This window comes from Papio anubis, chromosome 2, assembly GCF_008728515.1.
Source record: "Papio anubis isolate 15944 chromosome 2, Panubis1.0, whole genome shotgun sequence".
Taxonomy (NCBI): domain Eukaryota; kingdom Metazoa; phylum Chordata; class Mammalia; order Primates; family Cercopithecidae; genus Papio; species Papio anubis.
Window position 1 is genome coordinate 52117255 of NC_044977.1, and position 13280 is coordinate 52130534.

Below are 13280 nucleotides of genomic sequence, written 5' to 3' on the forward strand. Positions count from 1 at the left end.
CAAGTCTGAATGACAAAGAGGTATCAGGATTAGTAAACTCATAAATACTGAAAGAGGACAGGTTCAAAGTGGCAACACAAGCAGTTACACAAAAGTGATATCTAATAAATACTGTATAGTTTCTTTTCTTTTCTTTTCTTGGGTAGAGACAGGATCTTGCTATGTTGCCCAGGCTGGTCTCGAACTCCAAGGTTCAAGTGGTCCTCCTACCTCGGCCTCCCCAAGTGCTGGGATTACAGCATGAGCCACTGCACCAGCCAATACTGTATTGTTTCTTTTGAAGAAATTAGAACAGAAAATTTCTTGAAAGAACCAGGGTGGAAGACTACCACAGGCCGTCTACCAGATACTATTTGTTAACAAGGCAGACAAAAGGAAAGTTTTTTTTGTTTTTTTGTTTTTTTTGAGACGGAGTCTGGCTCTGTCACCCAGGCTGGAGTGCAGTGGCCGGATCTCAGCTCACTACAAGCTCCGCCTCCCGGGTTTACGCCATTCTCCTGCCTCAGCCTCCCGAGTAGCTGGGACTACAGGCGCCCGCCACCTCGCCCGGCTAGTTTTTTGTATTTTTTAGTAGAGACGGGGTTTCACCGTGTTAGCCAGGATGGTCTCGATCTTCTGACCTCGTGATCCGCCCGTCTCGGCCTCCCAAAGTGCTAGGATTACAGGCTTGAGCCACCGCGCCCGGCCAAAAGGAAAGTTTTTTAGGTAGTGGTCTCCTACAAGGATGCCTTTTATAATTCTACCTCCACCTTCCATAGGTCCGATCCAGAAAACTTGCCTTCCAAACTGCACTAATCATCTCTTCCACTAAAATACAAATATTTAACTGCCAACCAGAGCTTCTAGTTAGTTTTGCCATTTATAAGCTGGTGACTTCATAAAAGCCACTTCGCTTCTGTAAATGACTGAGCTGAGATTTAAACAGATTCAAAAATAATTTCTAGACCACCATCACTGCCTTCAGGAAAGGCAAGTGTGAAACAAGAGTTATGTAAGAGGTGAAGTCAGCCCAGTCCTATTTTTGTAGCATATGTCACCATTTACACTCCCCAGTGACAAGCACAAAGCCACCTAGAGCATATCCTGCTTGTCCTTTGGGGCATCTCTGTCTTGTGCTTATAGTCATTCCTCTCCATCTATGTTATACTGATCTTACTCCAAGCCTCTTTCATGTTGCACTTTGTAATGAATTTCCAACTGCTAACCCTTCCTGATGGACAAACTGCCCCTCATATCTTCCAAGAGAGAGGACCAAGACATGAACTGGAGGAGGGGAGAGACGACTAGGCGGGTGAAGTGCATAGCTGGAGACTCAGAGCAGGTAGGTTCTTTCTGGGGGACACTCCAAAGAGTGTTACCTCGGGTAACCCCAAAAGACTGTTTCAGACAGTATGGCTATTATACACTGCAGAGCATATCAGGTTCACTGCTGGCCACAGAACCACCAGCAGCTCCAGCAGCAGCAGTGCTGAGCGAAACAATCAATCTGGTTTCTTACAGGCCCTTCAATGTTGCCTCTCTGTTTAGCAAAACGCTTTTGCAAATCACTTCCAAATATACAGGTAATTTGCATCCTCAGTGTCATTTTTTCTTTACATTTTCCTACATATTTTCACAGGCTAAAATTTTATGGCTGTAACAAGGGTGACAGCAGATCCGCTGAAGGGGAAGGAAGCAAATGGTAGGCACTGTGGCAGGCTTGCAATAAATGTACTGATTAGAGGTGGGGATGAAATGAAGTACAGTGTGGTGGTGAAGACACTGAAGTCAGACTGCTTGCTATGTGACCCTGAGCAAGTTATTTAAATCACCAAGCCTCAGTTTCCCCATCTGTAATGTGATTATAATAACTGCACTTACTTCACAGACTGCTCTGATAAACTACTGGGACGTTTAACTGAGAAAATGCATGTAAGTGCTCATCCTAATACAAAATAAATGGTTTGTTGCTATTATTTAACTTTTAAACAGCCCTGCCGGTTAGGCATTACCATCCTCATTTCACAGATGAGGCAGTTGTGGCACAGGTGGTATGAGGATTAGAATCTAGAACTGCCCAACCCTGGGGCTCAAACTCTGCCTACCCCCTGCCGGCTGAAAAGATCTCCCATGTTTTGTGACTTTCAAAGAATCAAAAGCCCGAAGCTTGACTGTCTTAGGACAATGAAATCCTGTGTCTTCTAATAGTGATTATAAGATGCAGGGAAGCTCTATCACAAAAGGAGAGGGTGAAATAAACTGGTTACCAAGCTATAATAAGGGCCTCCCCCAGGGCTTGGAAAACAGACTGAAAGACAGGGAGATGGTTGTAGGGGAGGGGAATCAGCAAAAATGATGCACAGATTGAGATTCTGGATAGAGTGGCACATCAAGGAATCAGGAGAGCTGACTGACAGCATAACTGTACAAGCAGTCATTTTGACCATTCCAGGCAATAAAAACACAGAGTGTCTTTGTCATTAGGTTTGAGACTGCTAGCATTTGATAAGCATCTCTTGGAGAGACATAATACCTAACGATTGAAAGCAAAACTGACATTATTCTGCTGTCATTCAAAATAAACATGTACATCACATCCTACAGTCAGGAAAACAAACCTAAAACTTTGTGACCTGAAATTAAAATAAAAAAAAAAACCACCCTGCTTAGATCTGGTCCCCAAAATAAATCATACCTTGAACATTTCCTATAAATTATCAATATCTGGAGATAAGCCTTTTGTTAATGAGATAATAAAGTAAGAAAAGCTTTTGGTAGATAAGCTGGTAGAAAAGTTTATGGTAAACACACTAATGTAAACTTGGTACTCTTGGTAATTTGGGTTTTTCTCACTTAAACACCTGTTATGTTTTTTATTTGACGAGGCAGTCATTGGGAGCCCTGACTCCTTTACACCCCTTTGTGAGTAAACGTCTTTGCAGTTTTACGTATCCTTGTATGAGTTTCCTTTCATGGGAACATATTAAAAGCTTTGAAAAGTCCTGCAGTAAAGAAATTTTAATTTAGTATTTTGACACTTATCTGGAGGCCCTACAGTCTATGAGGGCATGAACTTTGATTTCATACCTCTGCCACTTGGAAGCTAAATGACCTTAGGCAAGTGACTTCAATGCTGAAGCTCAGTTTTACCATCTGTGGAATAGTGCTGGTTGCTGGATTATACACTACAGCACCTAAGAGCCCCAGCACATTGTAAGTCCCCAACAAACATTAGTTAGCACTTAAACAGAAGTGATCCCTTCGCAACATTCCAACCCAATCTTCATTTATATGGAGCAACATCCTGCAGAACACCCCTTTTGGGAAACAGAATTAAAGCTTTCAGGTCCAGCTATCTCCAGGTATACAAGGAAAAACAAAGATGATCCTGATTTAGGTCCTTGTGCCTCTACTAAGGTGTTAAATTTTAGGCAAATGTCAAGTCTTTCTGAGCATAAGATTCCTTGTTTGTAAAATAAGATACTACAGAGTTGAGATTCAATTATAAAGCATTATTACATAAATGTGTACTGTTTCGTGGACACTTCTTAGATCAGGTACGGGAATAAATGGTGGAACTAAACCATAGAGCGAGGGGAGGAATAGAGAGGTTTTTCTAGGTGGCTACAAGCTGCTTTACAGTGCACAATGACCTAGGAATACCTCCTCCAGCAGGAGAAACTTTATATAAATAAAAATACATAAACACACACAAACCCGTCTTCACAAAACACCTTCTAGTACAAATAACCTAGTAAAAGTCTTCTTATAGGCACTAGGTGCAAATTTCTGACAACAGCTTAACATAAGCCACCTGGGCCTTGGATAAATTGAACAGTTAATATACACTAATACTAATAGGAAACTTATTACACAGTCACGCCTCAACTATTCATACCAATGAAGAGAAGTAACAACACAGAAAATAAACTGTTTATTCCACAAACTCTACAATTGTTTTTAAGCAATGTTTCCCACAAAAAAAATATTAAATGAAATTTGCCTTTTCCAAGCATACAATTCAATTTTCGTTTTCCAAACATACAGTTCAATAGGACTAGACTCCATTACCAGTAAGCCACAAGCTGACCAAGGAATGAGGGTGTTACACAACCACACTATTCTGTTTCACAGGAGCAGTCGCAGTGTAGCTATCTGGCTTTCTATTTTCTACAACAAACCATCCATTACCGTGGCATTTCTCCTCGTAAATGGCTCTCTCAGTAAGATAAGAGTGTCAACCTCTTTCAGTCTCAGTCTCCTGCACTGTAAAATGGTAATAATAACTACTAAGTTGTCTTACTGTGAAGTCTGATGATAATGAATATAAAGCACTTGGAAATATGCAGGGCGCTTCACCGATATTCAGAAAATGCTATCTGTCGTTATTATTTTCCACACAACAATTTTTACTTGCTAACTCTCTGCAAGTTTAGATTGCATCTGGATTCTCCAAACTTCGAGGCCCTTATAATCTATTAACAAATTACTTCCACGTGGTATCCCCATTTGTAACCGTCCTCTTGGGGTCCCTTTAATCAATTCCAAGTCTTTTCCAGTTAAACCGTAAGCCCCAGAGCCCTCCCCACAAGGCCCAGCATCCTGCACGGCCCTGGCTAGGACGTCCTTCCTCCCAGCCCACAGGGGCCACGCTTCAAACTCGCGGCGTAGCCCCCAGCGCTGGCCTCGCCCCGCGTCTCAGTCATGCATCCCCCGGATCCCCGGCTCTGGCCGGCGCTCGCTCTGCCTCGCAAAGCCCCCGCTGCTAACAGCTGAGTAACTTTCCGAGTCCCGCTCTAGCCTCAGGTTCCCGAGCGGCAGAATTGGCGCGCACCGGCACCCCTGAGGCCTGGGGGAGCGGCCTGAAGTGGCCCGGCGCTCCTGGCACCCGCGCACTGACCTGCAAGTGACCTGCTTGGTGCTCATGGTGGCTGGGCTGAAGGACCGTCGTCGTGCCGCCGCCTCTCGCAGCCGCTGCCGCCTCGGCCTTGGCCCTGGCCCGGCCCATCCTGCGTAGTCGCGTCACGCCGGCGCACGCCGCCCCGCCGGTGTGGCACCTTTGTAGCGCCGGCGGGTAACCTAGCCGCCGTCACAATTGGTTCCGCACCGGGGTCGGGCAGGCGGTCCCGGCATCCCTGCTCTGGGTGTCCCGCACTTCCAGGCCTCCGGGGCGGAGCCTGGCTGGCATCCTAGTCCTGCCAGCCTTATCCCTATGCCTACTGTTAGTGCCTCCGATTCTGCCCCCCATCGCCAAGAGTATTCCTTAGCGATCTCCTGCCTCCTTCGAGGCACTTCACCCCTCCTGGGGCAAACTCCCGCCTCTCCTCTTAATCCCAGGTTCCCCATTCAAACTTGCACTCACTGGGCACCCTTCTCAAGCCCTGCCTCAACTGTTCCCGCCGGACCTCGCCTTCCACTTAAGAAAATTCCTTAGCCCTCTCCCAGCTGCTCTTTCCCCAAATCTCTACTTCCACACGTTTTAGTCTTCATTTTCTTTCCTGCCAGTCCTGTGCTGTTCGTCTTCCATTTCCTATGGTGGAAACCCCAAAAGTTATTTTTGACACTTCCCTCTAGCTCTCTATACCCTGCAGATTCTGCTCCCACACCTCTGTCCAATGCGTCCTCTTCTGCCCCTTTCCACCGTCAGCGTTCGTCGAAACAACCATCCCTTCTACCTAGCACCATGCAATAACTTCTTTTTTTTTGAGACGGAGTTTCTCTCTTGTTGCCCAGGCTGGAGTGCAGTGGGGCGATCTCGGCTCACTGCAACCTTCGCCTCCCGGGTTCAAGAGATTCTCCTGCCTCTCAGCCTCCCAAGTAGCTGGAATTACGGGCGTGCACGCCCGACCAGCCATGCTATAGCCTTTTAACTGGTCTTTTGGCTTCCGCTCCAGGTAAAAATCTATTTTTAAAACATAAATCGTATCATGTCATTCACCTTTTAATCTTACAATGGTTTCTCATTGCTTAAAAACTCGAGATACATAACATGCACAATATAAGTGCACAAAACACATTCTGTGAATTTTTGCACATGCATACACTCACGAAACTACCACCTAGATCAAAATAAAGAATTTTTTGTTTTGTTTTGAGACAGGGTCTTGCTCTGTCGCCCAGGCTGGAGTGCAGTGGCGCCATCATAATTCAAGCAATCCTCTGCCTTAACCTCCCCAGCAGCTGGGAATACAGGTGCGCGACACCAGGCTCGACTAACTTCAAAGTGCTGGAGTAAGGAGAGGCTGAGCCGGAAGGATCCTTTGAGCACAGTTCACTGCAGTTGAGGCTACAGTGAACTGTGATCGCACCACTGCACTCCAGCCTAGGTCACAAAGCAAGCCCCCGTCTCTTAAAAAAAAAAAAAAGGTGGGGGGTGGCGGGTGGCGGTGGATATCATCGACACCCCAGAAGGCTTCCTTATGGTCCTTCCCAGTCAATACTTTACAAAAGTCATTGCTTGGGTTCATCTCTATCACTACAAATTAGTTTAACTATTCTTGACTTTCATATAAATAATAATTCAGTACCTACGCTTTTGTCTGCCTTCTTTTGACCAACATTATATCTGTGAGATCTTTCCATGTTATATATATATAGCTGTATGTTCTTCTTTTACTTTGCTATAAAAATATTGAGTCTACCAATGAATGAGCATGGTATATACTTCCAATTACTTAGAACTTTTGAAATTTTTCTCAGGAATGTGGAAGTATACTGGAAATTTTGTTTTCAGTGTCTTGAATATTGCATTTTAATTCGTAACACATTTGATTCATGCAATTCATGCTCATAAAAATTCCATGTCTTTTTTTTTTTTTTTTTGAGACGGAGTCTTACTCTGTCACCCAGGCTGGACTGCAGTGTCTTGCTCTTGGCTGACTGCAACCTCTGCCTCCCGTGTTCAAACAATTCTCCTGTCTCAGCCTCCGGAGTAGCTGGGATTGCAGGCGCACGCTGCCACGCCCAGCTAATTTTTTCGTGTTTTAGTAGCCAGGGGGTTTCACCGTGTTGCCCAGGCTGGTCTCGAACCTCTGAGCTCAGGCAATCCACCCGCCTCGGCCTCCCAAAGTGCTGGCATTACAGGTGAGAGCCACCGCGCCCAGCCCGTGCCACTTATTTTTAAAATTCAGCTTATCTCATTCTTTATGGAATACATTCACGATATGAACGTTATTATGTTCAAATATTTTAAAAGTGTAAAGTGAAAAGTCTCAGTCTCCTGTCAATTTAGTTCTCGCCTCTTCAAAACAAAAAGCAGAAACATTTTTTAAAAACTCAAAACCTAGCCACTGTTACAAACTTTGTATACATCTTTCCAGAATTTCTTTAAATATACACAAATATATTTCTTTAAATATACATATTTTCTACCCTTTTTAGAAAAGATAACATACATACTGTTCTGCACAGCACACATAATCAGTGAAGATTTTTCCATATCAGTACATAGAGCCTCTTCCTCCTTTTGTAGAACTGTATAGTATTCCATTGTACGACTATGCCATAAGTTATTTCATCAGCCTTGTACTGCTGGTCCCCTTTAGGGTGTCTGTGCTAGTAAAACACTGGATCGGGCACTTGTTCTCAGGATCTCCTGAGGGCTGTGTCATGGGCAAAATATACATATATGGAAAAAAATAATAAAACACTGAATCAACGACAGCCAGTGTGCACTTCCACAAGCTGTACCCAACAGCTTGGTTCCTGCCACTGTCATGGTACTTAGCACTTAGATTTTTCCCGAAGGATACAAGCAGTCTCCGCTTGGGGTTCTTCCGGCGTTATCTGGCACTAAACACCAAGTCCTGCCCTACTGGGGAAGTGGAACTCATTTTCCTCACTCGCAGCGAACCCGCGCTGGCAGAGAACGCAGGGCCACTCGCTCCTGCCCGCAGCAGGGTCGCATAAAACTTTACGTCTGCTTAGATAACCACCAGCTCCCGTTCTCGGCCCATAGGAAAAGCAACTTTGCTACCAAACACAGAGGGGAAAAAGGCGTATCAGATGGAGGCGGGTGAAGACGCTGAGAAAACAGAAGAGAAGGGTGGCTCCGAGCTCGAGACTCAAAATGGCCATCTGGGCGTAGAGACACAGAGACCCTTTGCGCAGACGTGCGCCGAGGGTCTTGCAAAGCTTTCGTTTTCTTTGTGTGCCGGTCTGTCCCTAGATGCAGTTTTCGATGCTATTTCAAACGATATTCCTAAAATTTCCGAATTGCTTGTTGCTTATATGTAGAAATACACTAGGTCTTTGTACACTGAGCTGGGATTCAGCTCCATGCTAAATTTTGAATTAATTCTAATGGTTTATTTGTAGGTTGTTACCGATTTTCTACAATCACGCCATCAGCAAATAATGAGTTTTGCTTCCTTTTCATCTTTATATCTTTTTCTTTTCCTTGCTTTATTGCATGCACTGTCTACAGCCTTCAGAATAATGTTAAGAAGTAATAATAGCGTACATCTTATTTTGTTCCTGGAGTCAATGAAAATATTTAATATTTTAATTTAAAATTATGTAATATTTAAGTTTAAAATATTAAACTAATACTTTAATTAAAATGTTAGCCCTATATTTTTTTGAGGCTATCCATTGCCAAGTTAAGTTTCTTTCTAGTTTTCTTAGCATTTTTACCGTGAACACATCTTGACTTTTATCACTTTTTTTTTTTTTGCATGTACTGAGAAACCTATATTGTTTTTCCCTTTTATACTGGTAATGTATTGAATTATACTGATTGATTTTTAATGTTAACCCTCTCCAATTGCTCAGGATAAACCCCACATAACCATGATATATTTTCTATAAATCATCTATTTGTTAAAAATTATGTTTCGAATTTTTGCATCCTTGTGTGTGAGATATATTAGTCCGTAGTGTTCCTTTCTTATAATGTCCATGCCAAGGCTTGGTATCTGGGATATGCTGGTCTCATAAAATGAGTTTGGAAGTCTTTCTTTTCTATTCTCTGGAAACGTCTGTGTAATATGGGTATTAATTTTTCCCTTAAATGTCTGGAAGAATTTACCATGGAAGCCACCTCAGCCTGCAGTTTACTGTGCATGAAGATTTTTTTTTTTTTGGAGACAGGGTCTCACTTTGTCATCACCCAGGCTGGGGTGCTGTGGTGCGATCTTGGCTCACTGCAGCCTCTACCTCCTGGTTTCAGCCCCTTAAGTAGCTGGGACTACAGGTGTGCACCAGGCACGCTCCACCACTCCTGGCCAATTTTCGTATTTTTTGTAGATAGGAGATCTCACTATGTTGCCCAGGCTGGTTTCAAACTCCTGAGCTCAAGCAATTTGCCCACCTCGGCTTCCCAAAGTGCTAGGATTACAGGCGTGAGCCACCACGCCCAGCCTGCAGGAAGATTTTTAATTAAAGATTTAAATGTGGGGCATGGTGGGTGGCTCACACCTGTAATCCCAGAACTTTGGGAGGCCTAGGCAGGCGGATCACCTGAGGTCAAGAGTTCAAGACCAGCCTGGCCAACATGGAGAAACCCCAACCCTACTAAAAATACAACATTAACCAGGTGTGGTGGCGCATGCCTGTAATCCCAGTTACTCAGGAGACTGGGGTAGGAGAATCGCCTGAACCCGGGAGGCAGAGGTTTTGGTGAGCCGAAATGGCACCATTGCACTCCAGCCTGGGTGACAGAGCGAGACTGCATCTTAAAAAAAAAAAGAAAAAAAAAATTAAAAATTAAAAAAATTAAAAAGATCTCATTGCTTTCTTATATATAAAGCTATTTGGATTTCATTTTTTATGGCAGTTTTGGAAAGCTTTTTTTTTTGAGATGGAGTCTCGCTGTGTTGCTCAGGCTGAAGTGCAGTGGCATGATCTCAGCTCACTGCAACCTCTGCCTCCAGGGTTCAAGCAATTCTCTGCCTCAGCCTCCCAAGTAGCTGGGATTACAGGCACCCACCATGGCTAATTTTTTGTATTTTTAGTAGAGACGGTGTTTCACCATCTTGGCCAGGCTGGTCTTGAACTCCTAACCTAGTGATTCACCTGCCTCGGCCTCCCAAAGTGCTGGGATTACAGGCGTGAGTCACTGCGCCCGGCCTTCTTTGTTTTTTATATCGGAGCATTTAGTCCATTTACACTAAATGTAATATAGTTGGATTTAAATGTATCCTCTTGATTTTTTTTTCTTTTTTCTTTTTTTTTTTTTTTTGAGACAGTGTCTCACTCTGTCACCCAGGCTGAAGTGCAATGGTGTGATCCCAACTCTCTGCAACCTCCACCTCCTGGGTTCAAGCGAATCTCCTGCCTCAGTCTCTGGAATAGCTGGGACTACAGCCATGCGCCAACATGCCAGGCTAATTTTTGTGTTCTTGTATTTTTAGTAGAGATGGTGTTTCACCATATTGGCCAGGCTGGTCTCAAACTCCTGACCTCAGGTGATCTGCCCACCTTGGCCTCCCAAAGTGCTGGGATTACATGTGTGAGCCACCATGCCTGGCCTTTTTTCTTAATAAATCCTTCATTGAAAGATATTTATTTTCTATTCACACAATCTGTTATTTGTTCTTTTTTTCTCCTTTCATATATTCCTTTGGATTATTTTCCATTATTCTATAGTTTTTTCTTTTTTCTTTTTTTTTTTTTTTTTTGAGATGGAATCTTGCTCTGTTGCCCAGACTGGAGTGCAGTGGCACAATCTCAGCTCACCACAGGCTTCACCTCCCAGGTTTAAGTGATTCTCCTGCCTCAGTCCCCCAAGTAGCTGGAACCACAGATGCGTACCATCACACCCCGGCTAATTTTTGTACTTTTTGTAGAGATAGGGTTTCACTAACTTTGGCCAGGCTGGTCTCAAACTCCTGGCCTCAAGTGATCCACCCGCCTCAGCCTCCCAGAGTGCTGGGACTACAGGCGTGACCACTGCACCCATCTTTTTTTTTTTTTTTTTTTTTTTTAAATTAAATGTAATGACAGAGGGGTGGTGGTGGTTGTTCTGTGGGTCTTGGCCACTTGCTAGCTGTCAGGGTAGGAGAGTGGCTCCTTGGGTTGGTGAAAGCGGTATGTAACCAAGTCCAAGGGAGACAGGGGCAGGATTTCGCCTCTGTCATGTCCCACTGATGGGTGGATTCCTATGCCATCTGAAAGAATGAACTAGACCTGTATTACTGATACTGTGAAGAAACTGGTTATTTTAACAAGGCTTTGACTGGAGTGGTACACTTTGCTTTAAGGAATCAAATGGGTATGTGTCTACTAGGGAATGTATCCGAGTCATGCAGCAAACTATGTTAGCAGAGGAAGTTGTCTGAGTTACCCAACACTAAAATATGTTATCGGTGACAGGTGTCCGAGTTACTGGCAGTGAATCTGTACAGGCCTGCAGCAACCTCAATTCTTGCCTCCTCACAAGAAAGAATTCGACTGAGGGGCATAAGGCAGAAAAAGAGACTGAGGCAAGTTTTAGAGCAGGAGTGAAAGTTTATTAAAAAGCCTCAGAACAGGAATGAAAAGAAAGTAAAATACACTTGGAAGAGGGCTAAGTGGGCATCTTGGAGGACAAGTGCCTGGCAAGGTTTTAAAATTTTTTTATAGAGATGGGGTCTTGCTATTTTGCCCAGGCTTATTCTATGGGTTTTGACAAATGTGCAATGACACATTATAGTAGTTTCGCCACCCTAAAAATTCTCTGTACTCTGCCTATTTATCCCTCCCTTCCCTCAACCACTGATCTTTTTCCTGTCTCAGCAGTTTTGCCTTTTCCATAGTTTCATATAGTTGGAGTCATACAGTACACAGCCTTTTCAGAGTGGCTTCTTTCATAAGCGATACGCATTTAAATTTCCTCCATGTCTTTCATGGCTTGATAGCTCGCTTCTTTTCGGCACTAAACAATAGTCCTTTGTCTGGATGTAGCACAGTTTTTCCATTCACCTGCTGACGGACATCTTGGTTGCTTCCAAGTATTAGCAATTACGAATGAAGCTGCTGTAAATGTCAATGTGCAGGTTTTTGTGTGGACATAGGTTTTCATTCATTTGAGTAAATACCAAAGAGCACAATTTCTGGGTCATACGTAAGAGTTTGTTGAGTTTTGTAATAAACTGGCAGACTATTTTCCAAATGACTATACCATTTTGCATTCCCACCAGCAATGAGAGTTCCTGTTGCTCCACATCCTCTCCAGGGTTTGGTATTCTCAGTGTTTTGGATTTTAGCCATTCTAATAGGTGAGAGTTCATCACTAGAAAACTTGCCCTATAAGAAATACTAAAAGGAGGCCGGGAGCGGTGGCTCAAGCCTGTAATCCCAGCACTTTGGGAGGCCGAGACGGGCGGATCACGAGGTCAGGAGATCGAGACCATCCTGGCTGACACAGTGAAACCCCGTCTCTACTAAAAATACAAAAACTAGCGGTAGTGCGGCGCTGTAGTCCCAGCTACTCGGGGAGGCTAGAGAGGCAGGAGAATGGTAAACCCGGGGCCGGAGCTTACCCAGAGCTGAGATCGGCTACTGCACTCCAGCCTGAAGCTGACAGAAGCGAGACTCGTCTCAAAAAAAAAAAAAAAAAAAAAAGAAATACTAAAAAGGGAGTTCTTCAAGTCAAAATTATAGAGCTACCTATAATCCCAACACCTTATTGAGCCTGACACAGGAGGGATCGCTTGAGCCTGGGAATTCAAGACCAACCTGGGCAACATAACAAGACCCTGTCTCTATAAAAATTAAAAATTAAAATATTAGCCAGCTGTGGTGTTCGCATCTGTAGTCCCAGCTGATTGGGAGGCTGAAGTGGGAGGATCCTTTAGCCCAGAAGTTTGAGGCTGCAATGAGCACTGATTGTGCCACTGCACTCCAGCGTGGTGACAGAGCAAGACCCTGTCTCAAAAAATAAAATAGGCTGGGTATGGTAGTTCGCGGCTGTAATACCAGCACTTTGGGAGGCTGAGGCAGGTGGATCACTTCCAGGTCAGGAGTTTGAGACCAGCCTGGCCAACACGGGTATGTCTCTACTAAAAATACAAAATTAGCTGGGTGCAGTGGTGCATACCTGTAATCCCAGTTACTTGGGAGCTAAAAGGCAGGAGAATGCAGCGAACCTGGAGATGGAAGATGCAGTGAGCCAGATTGCACCACTGCACTTGGCCTGGGCAATGGGCAAGACTCCATCTCATAAATAAATAAATAAATAAATAAATAAATAGGGCAGGCGTGGTGAAACCACACCTGTAATCCCAACACTTTGGGAGGCCAAGGAGCAGGCGAATCCGCGAGGGTCAGGAGTTCAAGACCAGCCTGGCCAACATTGAAATCCCGTCTCTGTAAAATGCAAA

At 44.1% G+C, this 13280-nt stretch overlaps 1 protein-coding gene across 1 annotated transcript in view; it reads right to left on the reverse strand.

Annotated features, from left to right (window-relative positions):
• The window catches only part of MKRN2 (makorin ring finger protein 2), a 28925-nt gene extending 23898 nt beyond the window's left edge, over positions 1-5027 (reverse strand). Inside the window, exon 1 of the mRNA XM_003894078.5 lies at positions 4880-5027. Coding sequence (XP_003894127.1) covers positions 4880-4905 — 26 coding nt within the window. The 5' untranslated portion in view covers positions 4906-5027. The remainder of the gene's footprint in view (positions 1-4879) is intronic.
• Between the last annotated feature and the right edge of the window lie 8253 nt (positions 5028-13280).